General features: G+C 38.1%; 1 protein-coding gene across 3 annotated transcripts in view; it reads left to right on the top strand.

The window, feature by feature from the left end:
* CPNE3 (copine 3) overlaps window positions 1-27,496 on the top strand; it is a 34,310-nt gene that overhangs the window by 3,667 nt on the left and 3,147 nt on the right. For all 3 annotated transcript variants that reach the window (XM_037381195.1, XM_037381193.1, XM_037381194.1), the window contains 14 exons: window positions 6,341-6,480; window positions 7,061-7,240; window positions 9,190-9,264; window positions 9,719-9,790; window positions 10,599-10,682; window positions 12,292-12,381; window positions 16,030-16,128; window positions 18,848-18,934; window positions 19,529-19,588; window positions 22,241-22,374; window positions 22,829-22,883; window positions 22,984-23,035; window positions 23,697-23,830; window positions 25,917-26,153. In XM_037381195.1, coding sequence (XP_037237092.1) covers window positions 6,349-6,480; window positions 7,061-7,240; window positions 9,190-9,264; window positions 9,719-9,790; window positions 10,599-10,682; window positions 12,292-12,381; window positions 16,030-16,128; window positions 18,848-18,934; window positions 19,529-19,588; window positions 22,241-22,374; window positions 22,829-22,883; window positions 22,984-23,035; window positions 23,697-23,830; window positions 25,917-26,153 — 1,491 coding nt within the window. In that variant the 5' untranslated portion in view covers window positions 6,341-6,348. The remainder of the gene's footprint in view (window positions 1-6,340; window positions 6,481-7,060; window positions 7,241-9,189; window positions 9,265-9,718; window positions 9,791-10,598; window positions 10,683-12,291; window positions 12,382-16,029; window positions 16,129-18,847; window positions 18,935-19,528; window positions 19,589-22,240; window positions 22,375-22,828; window positions 22,884-22,983; window positions 23,036-23,696; window positions 23,831-25,916; window positions 26,154-27,496) is intronic.

Here is a 27,496-nt window from a genome sequence, read left to right as displayed (position 1 = left end):
AAGGTGAACAGAAGGATATTTAGAAATGGCTGTTTCTAAGTCATCTTGTAAACAGGCATCCATAAGAAGTAAAATAAATAGTTTCTGGTCTGTACAGTGGGATTTTTGTAAAAATAGAATTCTAAATATGTTCTTTGGCAATGTGACTTTATGGTAGATTTTTATATATAGGAAGTATCCACAAATAATTGCCTGACTTGTTACACCAGTGTGCTACCAGTCCAGTAGATAAATATTTGAACTGCCTGGGTATGATGAAGCTTGTATAAATAGATGATTCATTTCCTGTAGAGAAATCAATGTCTCCCTTCTCACATGTCTTGAATATTAGCTCTTACTTTTGTTTAGCATGATCCCCAATAAAATGAGTTCTGTAGTCATCAGCATAATCTCACTTATTCAGTTAAGAATGGTACAATTCCTTCGTCCATACTACTTAGCAAATGTGAGAAGAATCAGCTCACTCTCCAGGTTTTTTCTGATTCTTCAAATACAGAACAATTCAAGGTGAGATATGTTACTTTGAGCTGCTTCTGTTACTCAGCTTGTCAGCACATCAGCTAATGCCACGGGAAAATTTTGTTAGCTGTTGCCTGTGAAGAGAAAAAAAGAGGAGCCAGAATTCAGATTTAGAGGTATAATTTTTAGAGAAGGCTCTCATTTTCAAATGCAGTGATGAAATTAGGTTATGAAACAGCCTTAGCCTTTTAACTTTATAAGAAATGTCAGCTTCTTTGAGGTGGTCTATTTCATTGAGAATTGAAGGGTTACTATGAGATATTTTGAAAATACATATTTATATACATGTAGTCCAAGATCACTAGAAATTGTGTTGCTACTAGCCCTGCCAGTGGAAAGAACCATCCATTTGTCGTAATTTCGTTCTTCTTGCAGCAGAATTGGCATTTTCTGGCAGTATGATGTCATTCTCTGCTCTTTGGATATGTAACTCTTAACAAGGAGATGTTAGAGAACTGTGCTAAGATTATGGGTTGAGCAGGTTATAGTGTCAGATGGATGTTGTCTCCCAAGTTACTTTCATTTAAATCTTGTTTTGTCCATCTTTGTGCCAGTTCTTCACCAGAACCCTTCTTGTGAAAGGCTGTTGCAAGAAGTGCTGTTATTGCTTGGTCTGCAATAGAAGAGGTTCTAAGTCATATAGGCCTAGAGCTCTTTACTACAAACACTTTGCAGTAAGTGGTATCTTGGTCCTGTCCGAACAATTGCATACACTGAAGTTCAGGACAATAAAGCTTCATATGCATTATTTTGGGTTTAAGCTTGGTTCATGACTTTCATTTTTATAGTCTGTCTGTCTATTTGATTTATTTCCTTGTTGTTATCTGCCCAGGTTTGTGGGAAATAATAATCCAAGAAGGGTCAGAGCACTGTTTGCATATGGTACAGCCTTTTTCAGTCTTGCCCACAGGTCACGTAAAACGCTTAAGTGTAACATTGTATCTAGAGAATTAGCTGATTCTTAGCAAGTTCTGAAATGTTTCCCCTGCTTTTTTGCTGTCCATCTGGGCCCTGAGGTAACTACAAAATACAGATTTTTGGTCTATTGTCATTTGTAGTTCACAGGAACTGGGAAATGTTCAATGACAGCAATAGCTTACATCAGAACAGGTTTGAGACTTGTGACTAGAGGCAGTGATGCCAAACCCAGCTACAGCAGTGCTCATTTTATTACTCTTTCTGTCTTCTTGCAGTTATGTACTTCTGCTTGTCAGATTGGGAAGCACCTACAGTTATGAACATATTGTACTACACTGGAAGGTTATCTGGTCAAGCCTGTACTCTCCTCTGGTATTGCATGGTTGACAGGATTGCTGCAGTCTTGACGGTTCCCAAATGCTCTGTTAGAAGATTATTCTGATAATAGATCTATTCCTTTCCAGGTGGAATGTCTTGTTTACAGTTTCCATTGAAAAGCAGACATTGGCTGGGTTATTTGGTGGACACGACTTGTTTTCAGTAGAATCCTTAGAAGAATTCAGAGAACATTATGACTGGTGGAACTGCAAGACAAGACTAGTCCTTGACTTATGGTTTTGCTTTGACAATGTCAGCTCAAGCAGCAGGATTTTTAATATACTTATTTGACATAATCACGCTCTTGAGCAGCCTAGACATGTCATAGGATCAGGAACAGGTATCTCCTTTGTGACCATACATTGCTGTAGTTCAGAGTTTGGATATTGCAAGTCCTGCCATACAGTTTATGTAGTAATTTTCAGTCTTTTCCTATCCAGAATTATTGGTGCTTTTTAAAAGCTTGATATGCTCTTGCAGTCATAAAAACTATTTCAATAAAAAGGACTATTGAGCTGTCATCTGGCCTTGTTCTGGTGTGTTTTATGTCACTTTATGATGCCCCCTACATGGAAGACAAGCAGTTGATAGCTTGAAAAAAGCAGAGGTTTTAATTGTATTTGGCTAATGGGCAGCAGTCACTTGGATAACAATAACTAATTAAATAAATTTCTCATGTTATGCGATGTTACTTGTTACTGGAAGTGAAGGATCATTTTACCAGAGCCCAAGCAATATCATCTGTCCATGTGAAGTTATTCCGGTGTTCCAAATGTGCAAGTAATCCAGTCGTGTCTAAAATATTTTGCATCCAATTTGCCTACTAGATCTGATAGCGTGTTGTAGAATTGTATTTCAATAGTAATGCACTAGTGCAGCTATGACTGACTTCCACCATCCTGAAGAGACTGCAGTTTGCCAGCCTCTGTATTGCATCAAGTCTTCAAAAAAAAGCATTCTTACTTACCTGACAGTGACTGATCTTTGAGGGAGTTTATAATGTTTAGGAATCCTATCACCCATCTCCCAAACCTGTTTTGGAAGTTTTCAGGTAACACGGGCTTTCAGATGTGAGGAGAATTTGGTGGAGTTGGCGTAATTCTTGCTTTTGTGCAACATGGGATTACAAGGATTTGTGCAAAATATGCAGAGCTTCAACAGTTACTGGTTTGGTTTTGCTGTTCAAAAGAGTACTGAGTTCACACATGTGAAGCATGTGTGTGCCCTCTGCAAGTTCTGTAGTGACTGCAGTGTTGTAAGAGAAGTATCTGGTGTTTACGTACCGAGTTTCAGTACTGCAAATACTGTTCTGGGTTAATGAGATAAGTCTTTTTTCTCACTAGTATTTTACTAAATTTCAATGTTTATAATATTATTGAAAATCAGGTTGTATACAGCTAATATTGATGCCTAATAGTCTCAAAAACTCTGGGGGAAATGCCTTGCATTATTTTTCATCTTGGATCTTGCAAATCTGGAAATGAAGAGATTAAAGGACCATCTCAGGATTTGGGAAGTTTTGCCTTTTTAGCTGGGTTTCAAGTTGAGCAGCCTCCACTTGGATAAATGCTTGTTCACGTTATAAATTGTATTTTATCTAACATGGATGAAATTATTATGTCTCAAAACAAGAGCGTTTGCATTTCAGGGGAGAGCAGCAGCTTTTTAATTCTTCCTTTCTGTGTGTATTTGTACTGGGTCGGGCTGAGCCCCAGTACTGTGCTTGTATTGGTGTCTAGAAAGGTGTTGATAACACGCTATTGTTCCGGCTATTGCTGAGCAGCGCTCGCAGAGCACCAGGGCTGTCTCTCCAGCGCTTCTCGCTCACTTCCCCTCCCCCTTATAGGCTGGGGGTGGGCAAGATCTTAGGAGGGGAAATAGCCAGGACAGCTGACCCAAATTGACCAATGGAATATTCCATACCATATGGTATCTGCTCAGATATAAAAGCTAAGAGAAAGGAGGAGAAAGCGGCAGGGGCAGGGATTTATTATTTGCTACATTTGTCTTCTGGAGCAGCCGCTATGCATGCTGAAGCCCTGCTTCCCGGGAAGTGGCTGGACATCACCTGCTGGTGGGAAGCAGAGAATGACATCTTTTGTTTTCCTTCACTTCCACGTATGCAACTTTTACTATTGCTTCATTAAACTGCCTTTATCTTGACTCACAGGTTTGGGTTTTTTCCATCTTATTTTCTCCCTCCCTGTTCTGCTGAGGAGGGGAAGGATAGAGTGGCTTGGCAGGCACCTCGTGTCTAGCCAAGGTCAACCCACCACAGTGTTAAAAGGCGTTTTTTGCACCGCACTTTTTTTGCTAAATCTGTTCTTATCCCACATTAGATGCATAGTGGGAGAACAGAATTTATGTATTCACATGAGAAAGTACTCACGTAAGAGTAAGTGGGACATGCACACACACATACACAGGCTAAGCAGAAAAAGCTGATCAGATTTTTAGGTTGACTGGATGCCATCCATTTACCAGTGATTTTTGGAAACGTTTCTTTAACAAAAGAAATGTGGCTACAGGTCCCTTGGGGACTTGTAATAATGACTTTCAGGGAAGTAAGAGCAAGAAAATTTTGACTGTTTTGAGAAATGTGTCTCAATTCAAGTCTGAATTCTGTTGAATTTAATGAAAACCCTTCCTATTTGCTGTTGCAGCATCAGTGGGTATTAGAACATCATTTTGTCAGCAGAAAGTTGTTTTTCTGGAAACGGCCGTTAAGGAGTCATGCACTGGCCTGTACTGGATTCTATGGGCAAAGTCATTGACTGTTAATGAGCTCTGTCTGGCAGCCAGGAAAGCAATACGGAATGGAAAATACCAGTATAAAAAGAGAACCAGGAAAAAAAAGGGGCAGACTGCTTTTTAGAAAAGTGTTTTGTAAGGCTAAAAACCATAGTTTTAAAAACAATTTAAGTGCTTAGAACTTCAAGCTTCGCTTTTTTTCCCTCAAGCGCAGTGACTGAAACTTGGTGAACTCATGGGAGCAAAAGATACTTCAAGATGGAATCAGGTTTATGTGTTTGGGATGTGCAGGAGGATTTCTGTGAATCTGACATGATTCTTAAAACCAATGTATATGCATGGATGCTTCAGTGGTTCCTTTACAGATAATTTGTATTTGCTTTAGTCTCCGAAAGGTCCACCTCTAAGATAGCAAAACAGATATGGAGAGATGATGTGTGAAGTGTGTCCTAGTGGAATAGAAGAAGCCTCAGGAAAATTCCCTCAGACCACAGTGTTTACCTTCTCCTCTTTTCAGTTCGTTGTTCCTCTTTTCCATGTTCCTTTCCCTTTTTGCCTCTAAGAAATTCACAAAAAGCCGTATGAATGCAGTGAAAGGAAGAGTGATGAGTTGGGTTAAGTATAGTTTTATGTTCATGTGTAAGATGCAAGTGAGCTGGCTAGATAGAAGCAGGTGCCTTCCCATACTCTTTTTAGTGTCTTGTGTAGTTTCAAGGTAAGTTAATCCAAAGGGATACTGTGACTAGACTGTGGACTTACTGTAGAGGAAGGAGAACCTGAAGCTAACGAGGCCTTGGAACATCTAAGATGGGCTGCTTGTGGAAAAATGTGGAAGTTTTAGTCTCTGAGTTGAGGGCAATTGTACTGTAGAGGCTCACTTACCAAAAAGGTGTTGGAAATGATCAACTGTATTCCTGAAAAGTATAGAGGTCTTTTTATATAGAAAACACCTGCTGTTCAAACCTAATCAGGCTTGCAGAGGCACGTTATCCCAGTGTGGGATGCATAACTGATAATGAGGTTGTTTCTGTAGGTTTGTAGTATCTGCTGGTCTTCTCAGCTCCACTGGAGAAAGGCTGAGATACTTAAGAGGAAATGTGAGAAAGCTTTCAGTTGTTCTTTTTTTAAACAAACCTCCAGAAAGAACACTTCCTCCTAATTCTCAGTTCTTACTTGACTTAAGAGTTGTGTATCCCTATTATTAACAATTGTAGTTGTTTTTGAAGATTTCCTAAAGTAAGGTCACCTATTCCTGTTAACCCACTTAAACTCCTTTTCCAATTCTGTCATGCTTGTGCTTTTAACGTTTTGTTACAAAGGTTTGGTGGGGGAGTATATTATACATTTTTTTTCCTTATTTGTTGAACTAATATCTACATTATAAGATGCTGGCATTCGTGTGGGCTTTACAGGATGTAATTTAAAGCTTGCTAAGTTTTACTGTCAGCATTTCAAACCACGATGCTTTCTTTGTGATGTATCCTGTTTTCCATTTGGTTCCTCAAGCATTCTAAGAAATCTGATCTTGTTTCATATGTGAAAATTTTGAAATTCAGTTTTATAGCTATGTGGCAAAGCCAAGAGTATGACAGGAATACTGTAATATTGGCACATCATGAATCTTAAAATTTGCAGATTTTGCAAATTCCTCAAATCTCACTCCTGACAAGCTAACGGAATCTAACTGTCCGTCAGAGAATTCATGCATTGTGACAATCCCATTGTTTGCTTTTTAGTCGATTTTAAAAATAATGATTTCTTTTGCTGGTTCTAGCTTAACAAATGGCGGCACAGTGTGTGACAAAGGTGGAGCTGACCATTGCCTGCACCAATCTCTTGGACAAAGATGTTGGTTCCAAGTCAGACCCACTGTGTGTGCTTCTCCAGAACACAAGTGGCCAGCAGTGGTATGAGGTACAACACGATGCTTCTCACAAATCTGATAAAAAGTCTTACTTGTTGGACCTTTTAAAACACAGTGGTATATGATTTCATTGAAGTATTTTAATTGTGTACCAGCACCTCTGAATAATTTTCATTAGATTATGGCTGTAATAGTTGTACAGGCAGCACACTAATAATAATTTTCTAACAAATACTTAACATCTGTCTGGTTTTTAGCACTGTTCCCCCAGCCATATGTGAACCAACAGAAGAAGCCTTATAAGTGCTTAAATGGGCTTTTATAAACATACTATTCTAAAACTAGGGTCTTATCCTGGATTTGAAAATACACCATCTTTATGTTGGTCTTCCCTACACAGGAACAGATACTCCTTACAGGGAGCAAAGATAAACAGGTCCTCAAATATCTCTGACTTACAGAAGTAGGTTTTATAATGTAATATGATTATTTATATTTGATGAAAGGTTTCTAGGAAGATACGGCTTTATAGTAAGAAGAACTTTTGAAAGTCTTTAATAATGTGTTATTTGATTTGAGTACTTGTTTTGTTGGTGAAATCTGGATAAAGTGATATCTTTCTAACTGCAGGTTGATCGCACAGAGAGAGTTAAGAATTCATTGAACCCAAAGTTTGCCAAGAAATTCCTAATTGATTACTATTTTGAGCTTGTTCAGAAACTTAAATTTGGAATATATGACATCGATAACAAAACATTTGATCTGAATGATGATGATTTCTTAGGAGAATTTGAATGTACACTGGGACAAGTAAGTATGCAGATGATTTTCCTTAGAATTAAGAAAACAGAAGTTACTGCAAATCAATCGTTAACCACTTCTACCTTAAATTTGTCGCTTTATTCTGGTGTAGTTGGAGTGCTTTTAAGTTGAATGGGTGTTACAGAAGGAGTAAGTAACACACTTCACTCATAAGAGAGAACCAGCAATATGTTTATTGATATAAAATACTGATTTAACAAAGCTTGATAATAAGCGTGACAGTGGTTTCACAGGATCCAGTGGGAAGGTACGCTGGAGTATTTAGTGCATAAAGGACAGGGTCAGACAAAACTGACGTGGAGACCCTCCCGTTGAGTCATGAGGTTCAGAAAGGACCCTCTTGCATTCTAAATTCCTCAGAGGGGAGTTTAGGTGCAGCTAGATCCAGACTTAATCGTAGACTTAGTCAGCAGTTTATATCTCAAGGATTATATCAGCACAATCAGTCCTTTAAATCAGCACAGTCAGTCCTTTATCTAAGATTTCAAGTTCAGCATGCTCTTAATTGCTTACCAAAAACACGTTGTGGCAAGAAATCTCTCAGCGTTGAGGAGTAACCTTGAGGGGCGTCCCTACTCAAGGGGAGGTCCCAGTGTGCAGCCCACTGATGTGCAGGAGAGGAGAGCTCAACGGGTCCTGGGCTGTCCACTATTTATAAAGTAAGATAGTCATATTTGCATACTGCCTACAAGACTTAGTTTCAAACATGGCTTGAGTTGAACCTTTAGTAGCACTATGGTTAGGTGGGTGCATTGTTCCAATTAACAACACATTAGCCAAGGGCTATTTGTCTCTCTTGAATCCACTTTGAGACCAGGTGCATATGTTATGACTGTCATTATGACTGCCACTAATGGTTATCACTTGAACATTATTATGGAAATAAAGGTCGTGATGGGTGGGGGGAAACACACTGCCACAGTAGGATTCCCTTCATTTGTTTTTTCAAGCCTCAGTTCAGTGTATATACATTTTATTTGCAAAAGGTCTTGAGATGATGCCCTGAAATGTACTGTAGGATGGTCTGTCCAGTTTGCTGTCTGAAAGTAAGTGGGCTGTCAATGAGCACAAAGTAGTAATTGCTATTTATGTACTCTTAATACTCAAATTATTATTTTTATGCTTCATAAAAAAAGAGAATTGCTGTATAGCAACATAAAAGTGTTCACAAGGGCCATACTGACCTTGCAATTTGCTTTCCACTTAAGGCAAGCAGTGATTCTGGTTCTGTCTACTGTTGGTTTCACTCTCATTTCCCTGTCAAATTCTGCTATTGGTGCTGTCATAATCAGGCAGCTTCTTTTAACTTGTTCTTTCTAATAGATCCTTTGAAGGCACTTGTCAGGAGAGTCTTCTTAGGTTTTTTCCTCCCCTGTGTCTAAAGTATTTTTATTTTATGTACATCACAATTTAGAATTAATCATTCCTTCTTAATGTAAAGGAGGACCAGTATAATGAGTAGACACTAATGCTAAGAAAGCATTGCCTGGAGAGGATAAAATAAAATCAACTAGAAACACTGCAGGGGGGGCTAATGTTTGTTTGTGTGACAAATGTTGTATTTATAATTCTGTTTGCTGAAGCCATTTATGAAATGTGGCTTGCACGTGTTTGAATAGTGTGTATGAAAAATTTAAGAACAATTTGAGATTGGAAATTGAAGTATTATCTTTGTGTGTGCGTATCATGTTACTAGAATACATTTTATTTCATACTGCTCCTGAAACTCTGCATGTGTTCATCTGCATAAATATGTTAAAATTTTGAAGTGTATTACCTATTTATTTATAGGACATCATGGGAAGTAAATGTAATGCAGTCATCTTTATGATAAAGGACAAATTTCTAAAATGAAAAGATTACTATCTCATTTCATTCCTTTGAAAATCTATTAAATTGCAGTAATAATACTTGACACTCAATTTTTGTCTTGGCAGATAGTTTCTAGCAGGACTCTAACAAAACCGTTAGTACTTAAAAATGGTAGACCAGCTGGAAGAGGAAGTATTACGGTAAGACAAGACAATAAATCTCTTCAGTGTTTATCCTTGAATCGTTTTGTGTGGTGTTTTTTTTTAGTTAGTGGTTTGAACACAGTGTGTCTGATCTACAGTGCTGTGAAAAGTATCTTAAAGCATTTTTTTTCCCCCCTCCATTCATATTTCTTTGTCATCCGAAAGGAGAGCAGCCCACCTTCTGCATCTGTAAGTCTCAGCATCCATCAAAATAATTAGAGCATCCGATGTGCTGTTTGGGCAGTCTCTCTAATTGTCAGTGTCATCGTCATTGAATCCCAGTATCAAATAAAATCGTTCCTCCTTCCCCCACCCCATTTTTTTTAATGTTTCATTTGTGAGCAAACATGATTTTTTTTTAAATGGACCTCTCATAGGAGTGTTGTGAATACGAGAAAGCTATGTAGTTCCTGAATACAAAATAAGTATTTTATTTTGTTTGCGTATCTAGATTACAGCAGAAGAAGTGAAGGATAACAGGGTGGTTCTGTTGGAAGTAGAAGCAAGGAAACTGGACAGTAAGGTACTTAAATAATTGCTGTTTCTTTGATAAAGTAGTAAAATCAGAATCTTGTCAAAACAGGAAATACTGAAATGTTCATTCTCACTTTTGCTGAAATAATTAAATCCATTAAGATTTTCATACACTAAAAAAGAAATCAAAGAAAGATTGCTTCAGAGTAACTTCATTGACTATTGAAATTGTGTAATGTATTTCTAAGTATGACAGGTGCATTGCAGGGATAGTCTGGGAACAGCATGCTTCCATTTAAATGTAAATCTTTATATTTAATCATAAAGATAAAGGAGTTTTAGTATATACATTTGTTTGAACAGCTGTATAAATGATTACCTGTTAGTGCTCTGAAATAAATGGGAGAGTGTCCTTGGAGTGTAAAAATCTGTTAAATATTTTGGGGCTAACTAAAATTACTGTATTTAGAAAAACTTCTAAAAACAAAACTAAAAATCTTAATAATATTGTTATTTTTCCTGGTTGATTTAATGATACCTTTTTGAACTGAATGAAATCCTTAGTTTCCTAACTATGCATCATAGTGCTTGTTAGTGTAAGTATTCTTCTACTTGAACTGTCTGGTATTCAGTATTTGGACACTACAGGACTTTTACCTGATATTGACAGACATGCCCCCATTTTCTTTCTCTCTTTCACAGGTGGTAGTATAATCAGACTTGCTTTTCTTCATCTAAAGCTTTTGTTCCTTGAACATTTAGTTTACTTTTTGTTAATCTAAGTGTGTTTTAACTAGCATTTAATGGAATTCATGCCAGGGGCTATTCTGGGATAATTACATGTTCTTTAATTACAGGACTTTTTTGGAAAGTCAGATCCTTATCTGGAATTCCACAAGCAGACTGGAGATGGAAACTGGGTGATGGTTCACAGAACAGAGGTAGGATATTTTTGGTCAACAACCTGGACATTAAGGTTATTTGATTTACAGTATGTCACAGCACTAGAGGTACAGTGCCTTACGGAAAGAAGAGAATGGTCTGGTAATTGACATGAAGACCAGTTAGAAATTACCTCAGGTCTTCCACTGATTTTTCTGATAGAACAGGAAGTCTACCTACTCGATTCTGATTTATGTCATCCTATTGTAAAGGATTCTTTTTTTAAAAAACCTTCTGCAATCTAGAAGAAAACAGATGTTTTGAAAAGGTACTGCATAGTCCCACAGGGACATTTGTGTCAGTGGGACTTGGGCATTCCTGTGACAGTGCTGTTCTTATGTCAGTGTCACCTAGATGTACTGCTTACTAATGAAAGTACCTATCCTGAATGCTTGCATAGCAAGGGCAAGCCAAGAATAATGCTGAGTGAGGGAAAACATGCTTAAGCAGCAGCAGCCTTCCACCCAGGAGGAGGTGCAGAGTTCCAGTGGCAGCAACTGACAGGGTAGGAGTAAGTTCAAAATGTCTCACTGTAGAAGCTTAGGCCCTAGTCACAACTGAGGTTCTGTGTGCATTTGAAGTGCTGACAATATCAATTTTTAAGCATGGATTTTGAAGAAGTATCAGTCCTTTTTGTGTCATATTTGTAAAAACAGTTTCTCTCGTGAGGTGGTGATTCTGCATAAAGTGTATCTTTTCCATGAGGTTTTCACACATTTGAGTAGTGAATCCAAAATTTGCTGTTCTAGCCTAGAACTGGCTGGAGGATTAGTTCTTTATGTTAAAGATTTAAAAAAACCTCTTTGTGTTGCTGTTATTCCAAAAGAGAGCTTTCTTTCTCTGCACTTCTACAGTGCTGGAAGTATAAGCAATACTATTATTAGGTATTATTAAGTATTGCTTGTTGTGTGTAGTTTCTTGTGCTTTGCAAGATCATCATTTGATGTATTTGGTATATTACAGATACTTTCTAGCTGACAGATTCTGAAGATCCTTCAGTATTATTCTGAAATAACACTTGCTTAATGTTCAGCTTGAGAGACCTTTTATCTTCATTCGATGTTTCTGCTTTACTATACCATTAACTTCTTGAGAGAACATTCCTGTAAGTGGCATTTCAGAATAAATATAAGCTGGAGCGAACTGTAATCTCCAGAGCATTGATGTATTCAGAAATTCCAACGTAATCTTTTTCCATGTGTTTTTTTTTGGTAAGTCACACTTCTATATTTGTTTGTGTGTATGTATATATGTGTGTGCGCTTATTTAAAAAAAACAATATCGATATTTTTGTAAAGATACATTTCTTTTTTTGCGGTGTAGTAGCTGAATGAGTAGATCACAGTGAAATATAGAAAAATATGGAGTTGAAAAATACCATCTCTTTTGGACAGCGGTATTGCACGTTAAGAATGTTTAGTTTTCTTATATCCTGTATGTTAGGATTTGGATTGCAGGAGGTGATTGACAGCAGCGTTATTCAACTGCTTTTGCTTACAAGAATCATGACATGAAGTTGTGACCCATTACAATGAATACTTTCCACCCTTGTAAACCATACTATACTAGCTTGCTTTTTTTTTTTTTTTTTTTTTTTTTTTTTAACAGGTTATTAAAAACAACCTGAATCCTGTTTGGAGGCCCTTTAAAATCTCTCTCAATTCTCTGTGTTACAGTGACATGGATAAGTCAATCAAGGTAATGTATATGAAATGCATGAACTAATGCATTAAAAAAATTGAATATGTAATAAATGGAAGATATGTTGTTCTAGTTATTGCCTTGTTTTGATTGAAAATGTTAGATTTGTTATTCTTATTTGAAAATCACAGAGATACCTGCATGTTTTAGGAAGAAAAAAAGTCTCACATTTGTGATACATTATCTGATAGAAGTTGGTCTTTGAAAGTCTGGGAAACCAGGAGCTTTGAAATGTCCATTCAGTGACTTACTTGAACCATACAGTTTTAGTGTTGCATCAGCCAATATTTGTTGTGTTAAGATACTGCATAGTGAAAGATGTGTGGTTAAGGCTTGAATATGCTTTGTTCTATGTTATGGATCTTGTAATACTTTTACTTGTGCAACAGGTAACACTAATGAAAATCTTAATATACTACCTGATACAATTAATTACACTTAACATGCTATCTAACAGATGTGGACCAGGTGTATCTTCTGGATACCAGATGTAGCAAATTTTTCTCCTTGGATAAAACTGAACTTTCTGTCAAAGTCCACCAAACTTGTGAAGTGGTAGTTCTACCAGAACTGGTCTTTAACTCATTCTATCTTCAAATCTTATATTGAATAAATTATGTTTAATTTCTGAATGCTTTTCTTCAGGAATTCCCTTTAGGGGTGGGATTGAAGCTAAACAACCAATCAAAATGCCATTTATAAGCTATTTTGAACATGTTAGAAGCATGATATTTTAGCATTTGGGGGGTGGGGCGAGGAAAGCCTAAATGAAACAAAGCACCCTACTGGCCATTCTTCTCGGAAGGAAAAATGAGAGCATGATCAGCATGTGACAGGTATTAGCCATACAACTTTAGGCAGCCCTGGCAAATGTTTAACAGCCACAGGCATCTGGGTGTTACAAGCACCTCTACAAATTTAAATACATAATTATATAGCAGACTAATGAACAATTTTACAAGCCCAGAACCTGCTTCCCTTACTGCTCCTGTGGTTTTTTTTCCTTTTCATTTCTTTCTGCTTCCCTTTTCCCCAGAGTAGCTGTGGCAGCTCTTAGATATCCATATACTATAAATACATTTCTCTCTTTCATTAAACAGCCATATTAGAACTATAGACTGTTGACTGAAATATATCTGTTAAAATGAAGTTATTCTAATCTCTATCGTCATTTTAATAAAGTTGGTTCTTTGGAAACTTGCCTGAGAATTGTACATTTATTTCCAGAGGAAGTAGATCTTACTTGGCATTGTTACGGACTTGCAGACAGACGGTAGGATTATGTCTTAACTTAGAAATCTGGGAGCTGTCACTTCAAACATTAATATGCAGATGGAGTTGTATTAGAATGTTGAAGGATTAAACAATACTTTTAACACTTTCATATGCGTACATAATTGCATACGTAATGGGCTATTTGTCATAGTAAGTAAAACCACCAACTTTTCCATAATGAGTGGCTTTTCACCTATGTAATGGCTTAGTTTGTGTGTCCCCAGCAATGCACAAACCAAGTCGATTCTTTATCTTTCGGATTTGTTGCTTTATTCCATGTGAGCGTGTTTGCAGTCAGTGAAGTTTTTCCTGTGTTGAAAATGCAAGCCTTTCATCTGGAGCAAGCATGCCTAGTTCTGCTGGGGAAATCATATATGCAGTTTTATTACATGGTTCCCTAGTGCTGTTGTGTGTCCAGAAGAGCATACGTGGAACAAACCAAATATTTCTGTCTTGTCTGGAATAAGTATTGAAAATTGGCTTAGATGGGTAGAGTATATCAAGCAAGACAAACTTTGATCCCTTTAAAAGGAACAAGAAATAACTGTGCTAACTGTGAACAGGTACCATAACTCCTGGCTCAGTAAATGTCTTCAGTTTAAATTTCAGGTACGGAAGCACTTGGCTGAGTATTTGATTGGCTTAATTTATGGCATTCAAAACAATTTACATAGCATTGGCCATGAACATTAGTCTTGATTCTGTGGCTGCTTGTAAGAGATTTAAGTTGCTATTCAGTGCACGTGCATGCATTTTATTTATCAGTGCATTCCAAATGTTGTAGGGGTAGTGCAAACCACAACATAGAGACGTGTTCTGCACAGTGTAGAAGTTTCAATCTGCACATCATATTTTGTACTTCAACATTACTGTTTGTTTTCAGAAAGCTGATTCCTCTCTGAAGCTCAAGTGTATGTTGAAGTTGTTTGTTTTACTTTGTTATTCCTAAATGAAGTGGCCAAGTAAATATCTAAATTGTTTCTTAAATATAATGTACAAGATTTCAGTCTGGAAAGACAAACATGAAAATAGCTGTTTACTTTAAGCCATATATATTCGGAAAAGGTTTTCTTGAGGTTTATGTTTTGATTCCAAATAATAGGAATATTTGGAATTATTAATATTTTTATTATTTTTATTTTATTATAAATTTGATTTATCAATATTATTTTGATTTTTTTCTGTGATTTGATTAAGTTAGCTAGCATGTCTGTTGCTAAACTGAAATAGAGTATCAGAAGTGGATGGAATTAGCATATGCTATTATAGCTGAATACCCAGCTTTTTCTCTAGAAAGGCAGTTGAGTCACATTCAGAAGCTGAGCTTTTAAAAAACAAAAATTGAGGACACTGTAGGAATAAAGTAACAGTGGTAAAATTATGCACACTCAAACTGATAGGTTTTCAAAGAGGAAAAAAGGTATTTTTTGCTTCTGCTGCCTTCTTCGGTGGGTTGGGATGTTAAAAGAGGAGTTGATTGAATAGTAAAACTTAGGACAGGGGTCCTCAAACTTTTTAACCAGGGGGCCAGCACGTGGATGCAGTGGCAGGCAGTCATCTGCGGCTGCTTGGTTTTCACCCCCCAGCCCCCGGTGGGGGGGTCTGTAAATACCGGGGGCCGGATTGAGGACCCTGGGGGGGGCTGTATCTGGCCCGTGGGCCATAGTTTGAGGACCCCGATTAGAAAATCCCTTTTTCCTTGTGTTCTTGGTTTAATGCTAGTTGATATTCAGATCCATGGTGTCAATCATAATGACTGTTTAAATTTGCTAATCTTAAAAATAAAAAAAATAATAAAAGCAATCAATTCTTATTTCTAGATTTAGGGCTAAACCTTCATACGCTTAAAAATTATTTACATTGAAGATTAATAAAGTAATATTAAAGTGATAATTAAACTTGTAATCTTGTGATCACTGAATAAGTGAATTACTAAATTTTTAGAGGAATGCTCAAAGATAATTAAATTTCCTCAGTACCTCTGCAAAACTAAGCCTCTTAATCCTTGATGACAGTAAAAAACCCTGCGTTGTTTTCCTATGCTTCCCAATACACCCTCACTCCCAAAACATAGTTCAACATACTTGATGTGCTTGCTCATGTGAGACCTGACGCTGTGTAGTATTCTCGTCTCTCCTTCACTTCAGTGGAAGATCTGATCTCAAACCAGGTATATTGGCTTTTACCCAATCTTAATCCTTAGTTTTTAGATGCAATTCTAAGACTGCACTGCGAGAAAAGCTCCGTGATACAAAAGATTAAGGAATGGTTTGGATCTTTGGGTTTGCCTGAACTAGAAATGTCATTGCAGTGTTTATTGCTTTTGTAGAGCCATTTCTGTTACTAACACTGAATAATGCTTCATTTCAGGTTGAGTGCTATGACTATGATAATGATGGGTCTCATGATCTCATAGGAAGTTTTCAAACTACAATGTCAAAGCTGAAGGAAGCAACTCGGTCCTCACCTGTAAGTCTTGCATCGCCTAAGCTGCCTGTGTGGCTTTTTCACTCATTTTGGAGCAAAACTTCTGCCACTTGATTTGCAGATGTTGAACTTGTGTTAGGCTACACCTTAACAATGTTACTGTAGTTGACGCTGACTCAGCACTGACATTATGCATCCACTTTCCTAGCATTAGTGTCTTGGTTACAGTTTTTAATAGTACATATCTAAATAACCAACCATCAGCACAAATGAATTTTATAGATCCTAAAAATACAGAAATCAGAAAATTGAGAGTGTTAAAAGGCAGAATGCAGTACAAATTTTACTGCAGTTAAAAGACCAAAGCTTGTAATATTTTTTCCAAGCTTTACTCAGTCCTTTATTTCAGGTATGGCACTTACCGATTCTCATGCAGACTTTAGTGACTATGAAAAAATTCAACATTTATGCCAGTGCACAAAAAAGCAAGTGAGTGTGTTACTTCGGTGGCTTTAAAGTGAAATTGCCATTTAAGTTCTAATGAACTGTAAGTTTGCAAACCTTTCATTAGACAAGGTTTACATTTAGAAGAAGAAAGTTAGCGTAGCAACTGTAACATAAAAAGTATTCATTTTGTGGACTAGTATGTTACCAAAATATTTTACCGTCTTTTCCTTTAATTCTGTAAAACCTGCAGATCTGCTCCTACTTTAATAATAGTGTGATATGTATATACAAGAGCACCTGCTTGTACTTTTCTAACACCTTGAGTGTTGCGTTTGTACTTAATTCTTCAGAGCTGTTGAATGTGAAGTCAAGCGTGATGATAGTTGTTTTTTTGATTGCTGCTTTGTGCCCAACCATGCTTTTCTTTTAGATAGCTCCTTCTGAATTTGTTTTGAATTATGCATGGTTCAGCTTAATGCCTCAAGGTTTTATATTGTTTGTAAGGAATTTTGGACTTGTACCCTGTGCAGATAATTCATATGCTGCCCAGTTGGAGCTCTTAGGTGTTTTTCTCATTTTTTCTAGATTTTCAGCAGCCAGATGGTACCAGTTTAGCTTTCAATTCTGACAGTGGTCCTTCTTATTGTTGTAATTAAAGTGCGAAAAATAAATCGGGAGCAGGAGGATTTCATAAAATTACTTTTTCTGCTTTTTTTTAATGAAGATTTTACAAAACCTTTGACAAGATGGGGTTTTTTTGTTGGTTTTTTTTTTTTAAACTTGCACTTTTGTTGTAGAGTAGTATTGTAAATTAAACAAACCTAGCAAGTTTGTATGTTCACATTTTCAAGCACATATTTTCTGTAAGGGCTGTGATTGTGAGTTCCTGTGCAGCATTGTGTTGCATAAAGGCTTCTTCAGAGTCTAAGTATCTATATTCATCGCGCCCCTAGTAGCGTAATAGTGGCCGTCTCTTCTTAATTTAAAGGAAAGGTATTTTAAGTTGTAATCTGCCTGTGCTGGTTTTAGAAATGTTTTAAGACATTTGTTTTCGTGAGAACTGTTGTTCTGCCTGATCTAAGGACCTTATTGCTGTGTCAGTAGGATGAAGCAAAGATAAGAGACAACATAAATAATGTGCTCCAGGTTTCTTCTACCTTTAAAAGGAACTAATCTCTAATTCTGCATGATCTGATTAATTTGATAACATCTGTAAAAGATTCCTGGTGCACGTTAGAATTTGACTTTATTTTCGTTACTCCCACAGTTCTGACATTGGCTGCACCTGTGGGAGATTAGGCATAACTTTCAAGTTTGAGGCGAGCATGGGTGTGACTGTATCCTCAGTTGCTGAGAAAGCTGATCTTGTGTGACTGAAGGGAATGGGTGGTTTTCATTTTGTGGAGAATTTTTGATTCTTTTTTATTTACCTACCACCACCACCACCACCAGGTGTATCTTTCACCCAGGCATGCTGTTAGTGAGCTCTGGTTGGAGGATTATGAAATGCAGTTGAAAGATTGTAAATGTTATGTATCTTGTGGCTGTTATTAGTGAGTACCTAACGAACTGATACAGTACAAAAACAAGTCCCTGAAAGACAATTTTCATGAAATAGCAGTGATGCTGGTGGTGAAATTTCCAAAAAAAAATGAAAGTAAAACAAGAAGCATGTCGACTTTTCAGGTGCTGACCTTGTTGGTGCATTTTTTTCATTTGAGATTAATTTAAACCAAAGCAGTGGAACCAGTTTCTGACACTGAGCCAGAAGGCGTGTCTGTAATACCTCCTCAGACTATTTATACACCAGACATGCTGCATTGTGCCATGCCTGTATGATGGCAGGAGCTGCTTAACCTGGCTAGCTGCTGATTGCACTTGGAGGTTAAACTTTTGGGTTAGTTGATGAAGCCTCAACAATTGAATTTGGAAAGCTTAAGCATTTACTTCTTATTTTGTATGTTACTACCACAGCTACTGGAAACAGTAACGCTTTGCCTGAATCGCCATGTCTTTACCAAAAAGAAGGTTGTTAGCAGAATCCTCAAAGGGAAAATGATACAAAATTTGTCTGTTTGAAATACAGTTGTCTAAACAAACATATTTGTAAGCTTTTGGGTTAGAGATTACTGTTGTGATAATGGTTATTTTTCTTGCTTTTTTTGGGCAGGCAGGGTTTAATTTTGCTTGGTAGTGAAATATGTTGTATTTTTAATACCAGCCCAAAGTATGAGTCCTAGAATAAAGAATTTTAAAATTTTTTGCATAAGTTATATTTATAGTGCTTTGGTTGGATTTGTTTGTTTTCATGCAGGTTGAATTTGAGTGTATCAATGAAAAGAAAAGACAGAAGAAAAAAAGCTATAAAAACTCGGGCATTGTGAGCGTTAAGCACTGTGAGGTCAGTAATGTGTTCTGGTATGACTGGTTTTAAGTGTTCAGGCAAAACAACTGTCATCTAATATACCTTCACCCTCAAACTGTAAGAAACTTCAAAATGTCGGTAAGTTCCAGGCACAGTAAATATTTCATGGCTGTGACTCATATAAGGAGACAGATTGACAGCTGAATCATGTGTCCATCCGCCCCTGTCCCCTCACTTTCTCTTGAAGATGCCATCTATATGGCAAAGGTTGCTTACCAATTTATAAGGCCATTCCTGAACCACTGCATTTCCCAACTCACCATTTTATGGTGAATTAAAGTCTGGTAAGTCTGTCATAATAGGTTGTTTTATAAATGAAAATCAGCTTTTGGAGCTGATTTGTTATATGCCTGTAATTTTGTAAAAGGCCTGATTCTGGTGCACTGAGTGTGTGATGGCACACGCTGTACATATCCTCACTGCAGTGGCTGGGATATCTAGACAGTGAAAGTAGTGCTTTGCATGAGTAAAGATAACAAACTTGGAACCTCAGATGTTGCTGCAATAATACCTTTTTTTTTTCTCCCATTTAAAAAAAATGTAATTTCTATCTTTAACTTCTATTTTTAGATCGTAGTAGAATGCACATTCCTTGATTATATCATGGGTGGGTGTCAGCTGAACTTCACAGTAAGTTAAATCATTTATATAAAGTAGCTTTTGAGTTTTAGCACAAACTGAAGTATATAGTTGATCATCTGTGCTTTTCATTCGATTGTTGTTTTTTTTGGTTTTTTGTTTTTTTTGTTTTATAGCACGGAAGGGGGAAGATGTTTTGTCAAGAGTCCATCTAGTCTGTTTAGAAAAAAAATACTTGCTTTACTCATGGGACAAAGTTCTGAACCTGTAGTTATGTTCGTTCGGAGCTCGTTGAGCTGTCTGAATGGGGATGGAGGAGATATTTACAGTTCTCTGATTTACTTCAAGTTTCCTTTTCATAAGGGCTTTTTTCCTCTTTTTGCTTTTTTTCCTCTCTTCCTTCCTCTGACCACAGATCACTTTTGCCCTTGATGGTGGTTTTCAAGGCTCTTTACTTAATCAAAACAACATACAGAAGCCATCATATGGGTTAGGACCCTTAAGTTCTATAATTCATGAACCAAATGCAGCACATAACAGGAAGATGTCTTCACCCTGGTAATATGCCTCATTATGGGATATTCTTTGACTGTAGCCTGTAGGAAGGGGTGGGATCCACCTGTTCAGAAAAGGCAAGAGAATCTTTGGCAGCAGGCTGGCCAACTTGGTGAGGTGGGCTTTAAACTGAAGGACTTGAGTGGCAGGGTCCAAAGCAGCAATGCTCACGCCATTGCAACCAACTGGGGCCAGGCCAACCAGAGCAGTGAGAAATGTTCTTTAGCAGCCTCCCAAGATGAGAACCAGAAGGCCAAACACTTCAAGGATGTGTGTGGCTATGGTGGATCTTCTTGCACCCCTCTTGGGAAACCTTCATGCTCCTGAGGACTGGAGGAAAGCATGTGTCACTCCTCTCTTAAAAAAATGCAAGAAAGAGGACCCAGGAAACTATAGGCCGGTCAGCCTCACGTCCATCCCTGGAAAGCTCATCTTGGTGGCCATCTCAAAGCATGTGGAGGAAAAGAAGGTCATCAGAAACAGTCCACATGGATTCACCAAGGGGAAATAATTTCTGACCTACCTGATAGTCTTCTATGATGGAATGACTGGCTGGGTAGATGAGAGGAGAGCAGTGAGTGTTGTCTACCTTAACCACAGCAAGGCATTTGACACTGTCTCCCATAACATCCTCATAGGTAGCTCAGGAACTGTGTGCTAAATGAGCGGGCAGTGAGGTGGATTGAGAACTGGCTGAATGGCAGAGCTCAGAGGGTTGTGATCAGTGGTGCAGAGCCCAGCTGGAGGCCTGTAGCCAGCGGTGTTCCCCAGGGTCAGTGCTGGGTCCAGTCCTGTTCAACTCACCCATCAATGTCCTGGATGAAGGGCCAGAGTGCACCCTCAGCACGGTTGCTGGTGGTACAGAACTGGGAGGAGTGGCTGACACACCAGCAGGCTGCGCTGCCATTCAGCGGGACCTGGGCAGGCTGGAGGGTTGGGTGGAGAGGGACCTGATGAAGTCCAACAGAGGCAAGTGTAGGGTCCTGCACCTGGGGAGGAACAACCTCACGCACCAGCACAGGCTGGGGCTGACCTGCTGGAAGGCAGCTCTGTGGAGAAGGACCTGGGAGTGCTGGTGGTCAGCAAGGTGCCCATGAGCCAGCAGTGTGCCCTGGTGGCCAAGAAGGCCAGTGGGATCCGGGGGGACATTGAGAGTAGCGTGGCCATCAGGTTGAGGGAGGTGATCCTGCCCCTCTGCTCTGCCCTGCTGAGGCCGCATCTGGAGCTCTGTGTCCACTGCTGGGCTCCCCAGTTCCAGAGAGACAGGGAACTGCTGGGGAGAGTCCAGCAGAGGGCTACAAACACGGTAAGGAGACTGGAGCATCTCCCTTATGGGGAAAGGCTGAGGGGGCTGGGCCTGTTCAGCCTGGAGAAGAGAAGGCTGAGATGGGATCTTATCAATGTCTACAAATATTTTAGGGGTGAGTGTCAAGAGGACAGGGCCAGGCTCTTTTCAGTGGTGCCCAGTGACAGGACAAGGGGCAACAGGAACAAACTGCAATACAGAAAGTTCCACCTGAGTATGAGGAAGAAGTTCTTTACTTTGAGGGTGGCAGAGCACTGGAAGAGGCTGCCCAGAGAGGGTGTGGAGTCTGCTCTGGAGACATTCAGAACTCGCCTGGACATGACTCTGTGCAGCCTGCTCAGGTGAACCTGCTTTAGTGGGGGTTGGATTATATGATCTCCAGAGGTCTGTACCAACCCCAACCAGTCTGTGATTTTGCCATCGCCGAAACAGAGAGGACACATTGAGGTCAGAGAAAGAGCTACCTCTAGGTCTCTGTAGTATCTGGCTTGTACTTCTGAGAGAAGAGGTGTGTATGGTAAAACACAGGATGAAATTAGCAGCTACTGAAAAGCCGTGTGAATGGTAACTGAAAGTAAACACAATGTAAACCTGACAGGTTAAAGTGATTTCAGCCCTTGTGAGAGATGGAGAGCTTCTGCTGGTTTTGTAGTGGCACTGTTTTAAGAAGTGTTAATAGTCCAAGAAACTTGCATCTTAAGTATCATGCTTGTTAAGATTTGTAGGTGTTCTGGTAACTACTGTTTGCAACTCTTCCATTATTTTTATTTTGGCTTTGCCAGAGATAAGAAACATAGTTTGACCTATAACAGCAATTTGCTTATAACTATTACATTTGACAGGTGGGGATAGATTTTACAGGCTCCAATGGAGACCCTCGCTCTCCAGACTCTCTGCATTACCTCAGCCCTAATGGAGTTAATGAATACCTAACAGCCATTTGGTCTGTAGGAATGGTCATTCAGGATTATGATACGTAAGTTTTAGAATTTTTTTATTTAAATAATTTTTTAGATATGTATAGATTTTTGTGAGTTTCCTAAAACAGTGTTGAAGGTGCCAGTAGACAGATGAGAATGAAACTTCTGAGCTGAAATGTAGTGCTAAAAAAGACTTCAGAATCACTGCACAATCACATAATCTCAAGCAGAAGCTTGTGTTTACAACAGACAAGCAAGGCTTTTCATCTGTGATGTAAAGAGCAACACTCGTCTAAATAAATGCTTGTATTCTTGCTGATTTGGTGTTAAAGGCTGGTTTTGGCCCTAGGAACGATTACAGGGGGGAGCTTCCATTTAATTTTGCCTCATAATGCTTAATGTATAGCATTTTTAATGATCAAAAGCAGCACTGATTAGCTAAACTTACTTAACTATGGCAGCTTTTAAGGAAAGGCACTCACTTCATTTTCATTAAAACTTATTTTTTAGAGATAAGATGTTTCCAGCCTTTGGATTTGGTGCACAAATTCCTCCTTCCTTTCAGGTAACGGAATCTGTAAATGCATGACATAAGACAACTAAAAGCACTTAACTTCAGGAGGAGATTGTATATACAGCCCTGACTGTCTTTTGTGTTTTGACAGGTGTCACATGAGTTCCCATTAAATTTTAACCCATCAAACCCATTTTGTCATGGTAAGTCTGAAAAAGTAACATCAGACCTAGGGAGTAAGACGTCTAGGCTGAAGGGATAAAAACAGCTGAAAAGTAGAACAACATGCTCTGCAGTTCAGTTAAATGATGAGTTTAGTCCTGTAGCAGGAAACAATTTTATAACTGTTTTCTTAGTTATTAGAAATAGCATTTGGTCTGTCTTCTGTAATGATTCGTGGACGTAGTGTTTTAAACAGTTAGGGTACAGTACAGGTAAGCTGGAACAGTTCTCTCATGTGATCAAGCCACTTCATTCTACTTCACTGCTGGCATGGAGTTGTCTGGTTTGAGTATGATGCTGCTAGTGCCTGTGCAACAAGGCCTCTCTGATCACACTACTAACTACCACAAGCTACCAGGAGAAGAGAACTGCTACAATTTACTTATATGCACTTGAGCGTACGGTATTTGGCCTTTCTGTTCACATAAAGCCAAGCATGTTAAACATGTGCATTAAGCATTGGTCAAGCTGAAAGCCTCCATTGCTCGTGAATCACTTGATTTTTTTCATCATGGTTCATTTTAAATCTTTGCATTATCACTTTAAATAACTGATATATACAGTGTTTTAGGAAGATGGAGTGCTTCAAATTATCCTAATTCTATTATGAAAAAGTTAATATGAACTACTTGTGTTCTCTAGGAATCCAAGGCATTGTTGATGCATATCGGGCTTGTCTTCCTCAAGTGAAGTTATATGGACCAACAAATTTTTCTCCGATTATAAATCATGTGGCAAGATTTGCTACCGCAGCTACACAACAGCAAACAGCATCTGTAAGTTCTTTATGGCAGTGTGTGTATTTTTCTTACTTTTTTTTTTCCTTTCTAGTTTATAAATACAATTTATGTTTTTTAAGCCTGTAAGTGTACTTGTTTCAACAGCTGGCCATTTACCTTGTGAATTGGTGTTTAGTACCCTTAAAACAAAATAAAAGCTAATTTTTACAGCTTGTACACATTCTCTCCTAAATAAACTAAATAAACTCTTCAGAGCTGAAATATCAACTTAAAAATACATGGCACCTCTATGGTGTCTTGAAAGCTCTTGCAGTGCTAGACAGGTGTTAAAGCCTTTGTGTATAGGAAAGTAATTAACCTCAGCTGCGAAAAATCCACTAGATCTTGTTTCATATCAGATAGCTGAGAGAGAGAATTAGGTAACACGATGAAGAAATAGAGGTTATAGCTCTCAACACCTAGGTACCAATATAGATAATTAACTGTCCACACTATAAAGCTTTAGGAACTCTATGTGCTGTGCCCTCCTCCCTATTAAAATTGTATGCATGACTTGTTGGCCATATTAAGACAGGAAGTCTGAAGAGCGAGTCTTGAGTATCAAATCATTGCAATCCATGCAAATTCAGCAAATCTGAAGCCATATATATCCTAAATCATTGATGATGGCAAATACTGGTATCTCAGTCGTCATGTAAAATGAGAAGATAAAATCAGCTGGTTTTGCATATGAAAGTACTTGTGGAAACCAATTTGGAAAAGAGCTATGAATTTTCATGTGCAAGAGATTTATAAGGTTTTGCCTTGGTAGTCTTTCAGTAGTAACTATTGTCTATATATATTAGGAAAGCAGTTAAACCTCTTGTACTTTTTTCTTTCTTTTTACTGAGAGTGCAGTATGCCTAGCAAGAGATTTATTTTTTTCTGCCTGAAAGGATATACTGAAATTTTGCTGCTTTGCCTTTTAATACATATTGTAGATATTTTGGGTGGTCTTTTGGTTTTGCTGTTGGGTTTTTTCTGATACGGAGGAAGCATGAGAAGAGAGAAATAAATCCAATGTGATGTGCTGTCATGCTGCTGGTCATAACCTTCTTTCATCATGGCTGCTTTGTAGACATTCGTGCTGGAGTGGGGGGATAGAGTGGTGGGAAGTAATGAGAAAAGGTGGTACCTGAATACAGGAGATAAGGGAAAACCAATTACTCTGGAGGCCGATAAAGGAAGATGGGAAGCAAGGTACTGAAGAAGATGACTTCTGAGAATACTGGGAGTGCCTTTGGAACTTGAATTTTTGCTGCCCGTTAGTCATCTGAAATGAACCAAGTGAGGGAAGACCAGAAGTTCAAAAAATGTTTGTTAGTTTCTGAGCTTTGTATTTCTAGCTTTTTCTTGGTACTTCAGTCCAGAACAGAGGCTAAGATGCCAACTTTTAGAAGGCCTGGCAATATAATGGAAGCAACTTAAGTGATACTTGAATAATTACCAAAGTACTGCAAGGCGGCCTCAGATGCCTTGGTAAATAACTTCATAAAGCAGCTAGAAAACACGATTAAAGGAATTTGAAAACAGGCATGCTTTTTTACAGTACAAAAAGGTGTGGTTTAACCTATATATAGGATTTTAGGGGTACACTGGAAAAATGAAGGCCTGTTCCATTACCCTTGGTGGTACTCTTTTGCTCATCTCTTCTTAACTGAATTAAGCGAAAGGTAGCATTTCATAAAGGTATTCATAGACCAGAAAGGAAACAAATACAAGCTTTACAGGTATTATCTGTCCAAACCCTCAGTAAGCTGCCGTCTATCCGAAGACAAATACTTAGAAGATAGGTTTAACTGTTGGCTTGTCTGGGGATTTTGGAGAGGAGGAGAAGCATGATGCTTTGGAGGTGGCTATTTAAAGATGACTACTTTTAAAAGATTGATTATGTTGTCCTTATAAATTTCTTCAGACTGTACAGGTGAAGCCTGACCACAACTTTGATTGTAAAATTCAGTGAGTGCATTGATACATGCTCACAGTGACAAGAGTATGTAATCTGTATGTGCATTTTTATAAGTGTACATGCCCACATATTTTCTATTTCTTTGTCATAACACAGTGTTTATTGATTTGACAGCAATACTTTATACTTCTGATCATAACGGATGGTGTGATAACAGACCTTGATCAAACTCGAACTGCCATAGTTAATGCTTCAAAATTGCCAATGTCCATTATCATTGTTGGTGTTGGAGGAGCAGACTTTGATGCTATGGAGTTTCTTGATGGTGACAATGGAGTTCTTAGGTCCTCATCAGGAGAACCAGCTGTCAGAGACATTGTCCAGTTTGTGCCATTCAGAAAGTTCCAAAATGTAAGTAATCTTAATGGTACACTTAATAAATGTTGTGGAGCTATGCTGAGTTTGCTAGGATATCCCACTTATAGTCCTAAGCTTTTTCAATGTCTCTGAAATTAACTCTGGTCTGAGATAAGTCTTTATTGAATGGAAAGAAAAAAAAAAAAGGACAGAAGACTTCAAAATTCTGTGGAATTTCCATTAGGTGAGCTGATGCATGTTTAAAAAAACCTGAATTTCTGGTTTCAGCGCTGCATTTCTGACAGTTCCATGCAGGGGAATGACCTTTGTAAACCTTCCTCAGACTTGGTTAAACAAATGGGTGTGTTTTTCGTTTGGGAGGAAGAACTTAGTGTGGTTTTGTTCTTATAGTAAAGTGTTTTTTATTGTGGATGCCCATTTGTAAATGTGGTTTAGTCTCACATTTTATGTGCAGTCTTAATATTCAAAGCTAAATCACTGAGGTTGTAAACAGTAGGACTTGAGTGTCATCACAGTAGTGGTGATAGTTTTTATTTTCATTAAAGCAAATATACCAAAAAAATAGGCAGTGAAAGAATGGAGTCCTGAGCTTTTTTTGCTGTACAATGCAATAAAATATGCACAGGCTAATATAGTCTGTCTTTTAAATGTCTCATCACTTGAAAAAGTTGATTTAAAAAAAAACCAAACAACAAAATGTCCTCAGGATGGGGAAGATGAGATCAATATTTTTATTTCCATCCTAATATGTTGTAATTTTGTGTTGTTTCCTAATACTAACCCTGTTAATAATCCTCCTAATACCTTCTTATTTTGTCTTTGTATTTTTATTTTTTACTTTTGATACAAGTTCTTTGTTTAATCTCAGAGCAACTCAAGCAAATTGAAAGGAGAAAGGGAACAAAATCAATATAGAATGTGTGTACTGAATAATGCACTTGAATGTAGATAAACTAGGGTCAATATTCAGTATAAAATTATATATTCAGAAGTTTTCATTTCCTAGAAAAAGGGATGCTGTTTTTCCCCATGGATACTTAATCTTACAGTAAGAACAGTATGCCTGTAAGAGCTGCTGTGTAGCAATATGGTCACTGTGGTTTGAGTTGTTGCAAAAGTTTGCAGATGATTAGAGAAGCCCCTGAAGCAGATACCTTAAGCAGGTAGTGGAAGTTTGATGCCTACAGTCTGTGTGCATGTGTGTGTATTTCATACGACAAAAAGGTATCTTCAGATATGGCAGCCCTTTGCACACCCCGCTTCAATTACTTCAGTGGGACAGGGCAGCCAGCTGGTTCATGGTAATGGGAGCCAGAAGGCCAAGATGTCAGGGAAGCTTCCATCTGTCCCATAAGGGCACCGTGTACAGTTCTCTG

Source organism: Falco rusticolus, chromosome 3, assembly GCF_015220075.1.
Source record: "Falco rusticolus isolate bFalRus1 chromosome 3, bFalRus1.pri, whole genome shotgun sequence".
Taxonomy (NCBI): domain Eukaryota; kingdom Metazoa; phylum Chordata; class Aves; order Falconiformes; family Falconidae; genus Falco; species Falco rusticolus.
This window is presented reverse-complemented; position numbering and strand designations above follow the sequence as displayed.